Source organism: Postia placenta (assembly GCF_002117355.1).
Source record: "Postia placenta MAD-698-R-SB12 unplaced genomic scaffold POSPLAscaffold_14, whole genome shotgun sequence".
Taxonomy (NCBI): Eukaryota; Fungi; Basidiomycota; class Agaricomycetes; order Polyporales; family Adustoporiaceae; genus Rhodonia; species Rhodonia placenta.
In genome coordinates, this window is record NW_020169845.1 from 345,143 (window position 1) to 351,866 (window position 6,724).

Consider the following 6,724-nt stretch of genomic DNA (forward strand, 5'->3'; position numbering starts at 1 on the left):
AGGTTCTCCTCGAGGAACTTGTCGAGTTGCTTTCGTTGCTGCGGGTTGAGCGGATAGACCTGTTGCTTCCTGTCCGCGAAGCCCTCCTTGAGGTTGATTTTGTGGTCTGGAAGTCATGCAGCCGTGGCTTTGTCGAAAATAGGGAGTAGATCATGTAGGTAGAATGGTACCATCTGTGGTAGCATTCTTTTTGTCTTGCCTTGGGCGTTCGAGGCTGCAAGTTCGGTGGAAGTGGTGACGCGCCTAATGTCGTGGTGGACCTTCCAGATCATGCCGTTGTGAAGTCGTTTGTAGCCAGATGAGGGTTCAGGGAGTCGCTCCTTGAGCGGAACATCCCTCACTGCCAGGGGTTCCTATTTCTCGTACTTGGTGATCATCGGTGCTCCAGATAAGTAGGAAATGATGAACTCATCATCGTCGATGTCCTCTGCTTGTTCCTCGATGGACGCAATACCCATTGACCCAAACCCATCCTCCCCGTGTTCAGTTTCGTCAATGCAGTTGGTTATAGTTACTGGTGGGGTGCTTATCCTTTCAAGGATGAGCTGAGTGACTCGGTCACCGACTTTGACGGTGAATGGGAGGTCAGAGTTGTTAACCAGTAGGACTGAGATCTTGCCTCGGTAATCAGAGTCCATTACTCCTGCAGCGATGTCAATTTCCTTTAGTGCTAGGCCGGATTAAGGTGCGATTCTTCCGTAGTGTCCTTCGGGGATAGCCATGATAAGGTCAGTGCTGACCAGGCCTCGTCATCGGGCAGGGATGATGAGTTGATGCGCAGCAGAGATGTCATATCCTGCTGCGCCGCTAGTCTTTTGTTTGGGAAGGGTTGCATGCTCAGAGGTGGGAATGACGATGAATTCGTCCTCCGTTGGTTCTGGGAGTGGGGTAGTTATGGCCTTCTTTAGTTCTAGCTGGGCCACTCGCTGTCGCAACTTGAGGTCAAGCGACTGGGGAAACCTAAGAGCTGGGGGCGTCCGACTGATTCTCACTGAAGCGATGGTGAGCGATGCTCAAACCTAAGGCTAGGGACAAGATAATATATTAGTGAGGTAAGAAAAAGAATACAAAGGATGCTTACTGACCTAGGGACAAGAGGTCGAAACTGAGGTTCCTAGGGCAGCAGAGGCCGGCTTATATACATGAGGAGATAAGGGCAGGCTGTGCGCGTTGGTCCGTGCGCAGCTAGTCCGTGCGCAGCATGCTGACACGGCCCCGGGGGCCGGTGAGTCAGAGCGGCTGTGTCAGCAGAGCCTGAGCTGTGCCGTGCACTGCCACCCCATCTAATGTAATCATCCAGTGGATAACGACACATCCATATTGGGCATGTAGTACAGAGGTCGCGGGTTCGAGCCCGCAAAAAGGAAAAATTAAAAAACGGCTAGACACCGAACCAAGTCGTGACACTCGCCTTTGATACAGGTCCATCTTCCAGGCCCTGGTCTCGTCTCTTGTCCACCGGTGGTTCAGCTCCACTCGTCCGGTTTTCCAGTCTATCTTGGGGTTTTCAAGTTTGAGCCACATGTGGCCGAAGATGATGTCTTCCTTGCCAATGCTGGCGATATAGGCTTTGATGAATCGGGGTTCTCTGCTTATCTTGTAAGATAAGAGAGCTCTTCGCATGATGAGTGCTTCTTTGTTTGGGGTTCCATCCACGTTGAAGATGGGGATGGGTCGGGGAAGGGGTTCTGTCCGAAGTCGATGTTCTCGGACGAATCTTGGGCTGATGAAGATTCCTGTTGCGCTGCTATTGATGAAAGCACGCGCCTTGACGTCTTTTAGTCCCACAGTAATTGGAATGTGCAGAGTGCGTTCATTTCGGACTACTAGAATTACACAGGACAGTGAAATGGATACGGGCAGTGGTTGCGTCGGCTCACCCTGCCCCTTCAAAAATCCTCCATCGTAAGTTCTTCATACAGCTCCCGCTTCTCGTCAGCGGAGAGTGCCTTGATTCTGGCACGGAAGTCGTCCTTCCCAGATCCTCCCTGGTTCGGCCTTCCACCCCCTTGTCGTGTGGCCGCTTTCTCATGGAAATCCCTGGCGCTGTGGCCCTTGATGTGGCAGTAGAAGCACAGGTTTCCGTCCCTGTGGAGCTTCCGATCAGCCTCATTGAGAACGGCTCCTAGTTCCCACTTCCTTCCTCCCGATGTGGAGGCAAAGGTTGCCGCGACTGCAGCGGCGTCGATATCCATTGGCTCGCCATAGTCCTTGGTGTCTGTGACGGTGAGGGCCCCTTGTTTGGTGGCATCGGTGTTTCGGACTTCGTCGTACCAGGCTTTCATGGTGCTGGGTCGGTCTCTAGCGACCCTAGTTGTGAGAGAGACGTAGAGCTCCTTCGGAAGTCCTTTGATGAAGTTGGTGTGGAGAGTGTGGTAGTCGTTCTCGGTGCAGTTGACGCCATTGACTTCGGCGTCCTTGAGCTGGGCTTTTGACGCTAGCTGCTCAAAGCGGGTGACGTAGTTTCCGAGGGAGAGTGCCGTCTTCTTGTTCTTCTGTCGTTCGGGCAGCTTCATCAGGATTTGGAGCGCCTTGATTCGCGTTCCGTGCTCAGGAAACGCTTCCTCGAGGGCAGTGGCGAAGGCTGCCCAATCGGGATAGACCTGGACTCCCCCTGCCGACTTCTCATAGTATGCGTCTGCCCATGTCTTCCCTAGGTCCTTCCTCATCAACACTACAGTGAAGGCGATCTTTGCTTCATCGCTAAGTCTGGTGTTGTTGGTGGCGACAAAGTAGGAGAGGACGCATTGGATGAAGCGTCTGAGGTCCTCCGCCTTTCCGCTGAAAGGTTCGGGAGCGGGGATGTCAAGGTGAAGGGGTCGGTTGGCAGTTGACTGTTGGGATTGGTATGCTGCAAGGGCGACAGCGATGCGCTGATCGATATCTGCTTGAGTGAACGTTGCCATAGGGATGAACGTCTGGAAGCTCAAACGGTTGTTTGTTAACAGGTGACTGTAGGTTTTCTGTTGTTTGTGCTGGTTCAACGTTGATTCGTAGGGTGGCGAATATGTCTTCTGGGTGAGCGGGAGGGTGTCTCTGGTAATAGCTGACAAGCTGTTGATGGGTGACGATCTGCGGGTTGGAGCCTTCTGCGCGAACCCAGGAGCCGCCTCGAGGATAGATGGGAGTCCTTCTTGTGGTGATGACGAAGCAACGGTCTGCTTGGTCGTACTGGAGAAGGGGGGATCCTGCGAGGGCTGGTAGTCCCAAGGGAACTGGGTTTACTGCATTGTTCAATGTGATGGTGGATGAGTTGTTTGACTAGGTGAAACTAGGAACGTAGCTTAGCAAGTTCGACCTTTTGATACAACAGTCTATACTCCTATATTGATGCCTGACTCGTAGACAACGAGCGAGGGCTTATGGACAGTGCGTCATCCTGAAGATCAAGCAAGGAAGTCGAGAATGACCACTACCCCAAGCGAAGAGGAGCAGAGACTTGAATGAATGACCAGGTCGAACTTAGGGTTTGACCAACTAATGGTACAGCTACTTATACAAGTACCGACTGCATATGGACCATCGTGTCTATGTGGTTGTGTTAGTGAAGAAAGAAACATAGTGGTACGATACCAGGCACAAAGTGCGCACGGATCCCATTATGTAAGCTACATAATGTTCAACCTGTGGGTGAGCACTAAGACAGGCACCAGTATGGGCGCTAGTAGTACAAGGAATAGAAAGACAAATGTTTCAACATACATGATATGGATGCGTCGTTATCTACTGTACGATTAGATTAGATGGGGCAGCAGTGCACGGCACAGCTCGGGCTCCGCTGCCACAGCCGCTCTGACTCACCGGCCCCCAGGACCGTGTCAGCATGCTGCGCACGGACTAGCTGCGCACGGACCAACACGCACAGCCTGCCCTTATCTCCCCATGTATATAAACCGGCCTCTGCTGCCCTAGGGACCTCAGTTTCGACCTCTTGTCCTTAGGTCAGTAAGCTCATGTACTTACTTACCTTTTCAATGCTAACTTACTTGTCCCTAGCCTTAGGTTTGAGCCCAGCTCACCATCACTTCGGTAAGATCAGTTGAACACCCCCAGCATTTGGTTTTCCCCTGTCGCTCGACCCTAAGTCGCGACATCCAGCAGGGATGCTACTTTGACAAGGTGTCTGTGCTTGGGAAGACAAAGAAAACACGCGGTGGGGGATCCACCACAAAAAAGCGCAGTAAGTTGTTTCCTCTGGATGTCCTAATCTTGACTGACGTCTTAGTAGTTCAGCCGACCTCTCCCGTGCCTTCGGTCACGGACTCAAGTGGTTTGAAGAAGCGTCGAGTCGACGAGCCTCCGCGCCCCCTGCTACGACTGCCTCTCGATAGGGCCAGCCGCCTTGGCCTGGAACAGGACGACCTCGATGTGCTCGACCTCGACGACGAGTTTCGGGGGATCATTCATGTCATCCACGAGGAGCGTGCTCTCATCACTCACCATTGAGCGCTCCTACATGACATGGACCTCGACCTCCAAAAGATGGAGAAGGCCGTGCTTGCAAAGAGAGGAATCAGGTTCGTGCGTGGGGCTGTCGACGATGACTAGGCGATGGTGCACGTCGTTTTGTATCGTAGTTTTAATCGTGTCATAGAATATCGTGTAGATGGTCGAATGGAAAATGTGGCCTTTGGCCTAGACAAAACCTAGCGGGAACTAAGAAAAGGAAATGCAAATAAGTGTGTTCGAAGCAAGTCGTAATATGATCGAAGAACATAGAAGGTGAAATAGAAATGTTCGTAGTGAGGGAAAATGGACTTAATGAAAATATAGGCTCAGTTTGTCATCACAGCCTAGAAGGACTTGTCTAAGGTGAGCCTCCGTGCAACGGTCGGATCGAAGCGTTCGTAGAACGTCGATGTCACGAGTTGATACGGCGCCTAGCCGTTTTTTCAATTTTTTTCTTTTCACGGGCTCGAACCCGCAACCTCTGTACTACCTGCCCAATACAGACACATCATATCTACTGTACGATTAGATTAGATAGGACGGCAGTGCGCGGCATAGCTCAGGCTCTGCTGACACAGCCGCTCTGACTCACCGGCCCCCGGGGCCGCGTTGGCATGCTGCGCACGGACCAGCTGCGCACGGACCAGCGCGCACAGCCTGCCCTTATCTCCCCATGTATATAAGCCGGCCTCTGCTGCCCTAGGGACCTCAGTTTTGACCTCTTGTCCCTAGGTCAGTAAGCGTTCATGTATCTGCTTACTTACTTATACTAACTAATATATTACTTGTCCCTAGCCTTAGGTTTGAGCCTTGCTCACCATCGCTTCGGTAAGATCCAGTCGAACGCCCCCAGCATCCTTCAAAGTCTGTGTTTCCCCTGTCGCTCGACCCTAAGTCGCGACATTAGGTCGAAACTCCTCACTGCTGCTGGCATTCTTTCGGAACCCACACACTCACTTCCTCTCCTATAGGTCGGGTGGTGCGCACCCTCACTATACCTTACGATACGTAGATAGCCTACTATACATCGCCAACACCAGAGAAACGAACTCTTCAGTACCTGCGCTTCAGTGAGCGGTACTTGTCCTCACGGACGCGTAGCCTTGGTTTCTGCTGCATAATAGTCAAAAGCAGTATTGGGCCCTATGTGAACTGCGAATCTCAGTGTCATCTCGGGCGCCGTAGGTGTAAGCTAGAGTAACACGGCCTTTCGTAGTACGCGCACCTCCCCGTCCTCCCCCCATCCAACGTGGCTGCCTGTCAAGGCCAGGTTCACGCATTCGACTCTCAGGACCTCATCAACGTCTACATCCCAGATGGCCCTGAGACTGTCATCCACTGTTGTGAGCAGCAGCCGTGCCCCAATCGGACACCCCGATCGATCGCGGAAGATTACCCGCGCTACAAGGCGATCAGGCGAGCACAACATCCGCTCGGCCCTCGAAGCACCCTTGCATCTCGATCCGCCTCAAGGCACTCTCGCCCTGTCTCCCCTACCTCCTGCCTTCCCCAAACTGTCGCCGAGTCCAGTCAAGCACGAGGAGATCTCCCTCCAGACCCTGTGCCAGAGCCTGAGCCTGAGGAGGGTGCGGGTGAAGAAGGAGTCTCGGAGTCCGAGTCCGAGGATTCTGTTGGGTCCGCCTCGCCGACAGCGGTCGCCCCTGCGTCAGCAGTCCCTGACGTACGTGACCCCCCCACCGAACTTCCTTCGGCGCCTTCACCGCCGACTCCACCGAGAGGCCGCTCGAGCACTCGCTCCTCTCGAAGTTCGACCAGCGGAGGGCCACCACAGCTGCCTCTGCCCCCGCAACGTCCTCCGTCCCCCCCGACACCGATAATGTCTTCCCCCGCGACCGCCCCCGACAAGGAGACCCTGAAACTCCTCCTCCCTCTTCGCTATGATGGCAAGACCGTCATCGAGTGCGACAGGTTCCTGTCGCAGCTGTGCATCTACTGGTTGGTCAACACGTCGCTGACGACCATCGAGCTCAAGGTGCAAGTTGCAATGAGCCTGCTCGATGGCGACGCCCGGGCTTGGGCCACTCCTTACTTCGCCCAACTCGCGTCGGTGCAGATGGGTGTGCAAGGGGTTACAACCCCCTTTGGGAACGAAGCGGCCTTCACCGCTGCCTTCAAGGCCCGCTTCGGAAATCTCGACGACGAGGCGGCAGCACAAGTAGAGCTGGTGAAGCTCTGTGCGGACAAGTCGGTCCGCGAAAAACNCACTGCTGCGGAGTTCTCCGCGCTGTTCAAGGGTCCGGCGGACCGTTCCGGG

At 53.9% G+C, this 6,724-nt stretch overlaps 2 protein-coding genes across 2 annotated transcripts; one reads left to right on the forward strand and one right to left on the reverse strand.

Annotated features, from left to right (window-relative positions):
• Nucleotides 1–1,889: 1,889 nt before the first annotated feature.
• POSPLADRAFT_1060338 (hypothetical protein) lies at nucleotides 1,890–3,825 on the reverse strand (the record flags this gene model as incomplete). Its single annotated transcript, XM_024481250.1, has 2 exons — nucleotides 1,890–3,215; nucleotides 3,802–3,825. 2 exons carry the CDS (start codon nucleotides 3,823–3,825, stop codon nucleotides 1,890–1,892), a joined length of 1,350 nt encoding a protein of 449 aa, XP_024335301.1.
• A 1,238-nt stretch (nucleotides 3,826–5,063) lies between these two features.
• Nucleotides 5,064–6,130, forward strand: POSPLADRAFT_1107247 (hypothetical protein; the record flags this gene model as incomplete). Its single annotated transcript, XM_024483306.1, has 5 exons — nucleotides 5,064–5,124; nucleotides 5,182–5,185; nucleotides 5,245–5,277; nucleotides 5,421–5,457; nucleotides 5,666–6,130. Coding segments are annotated over 5 exons (600 nt in total), but the record flags the coding sequence as incomplete, so codon positions are not given.
• Nucleotides 6,131–6,724: the final 594 nt, after the last annotated feature.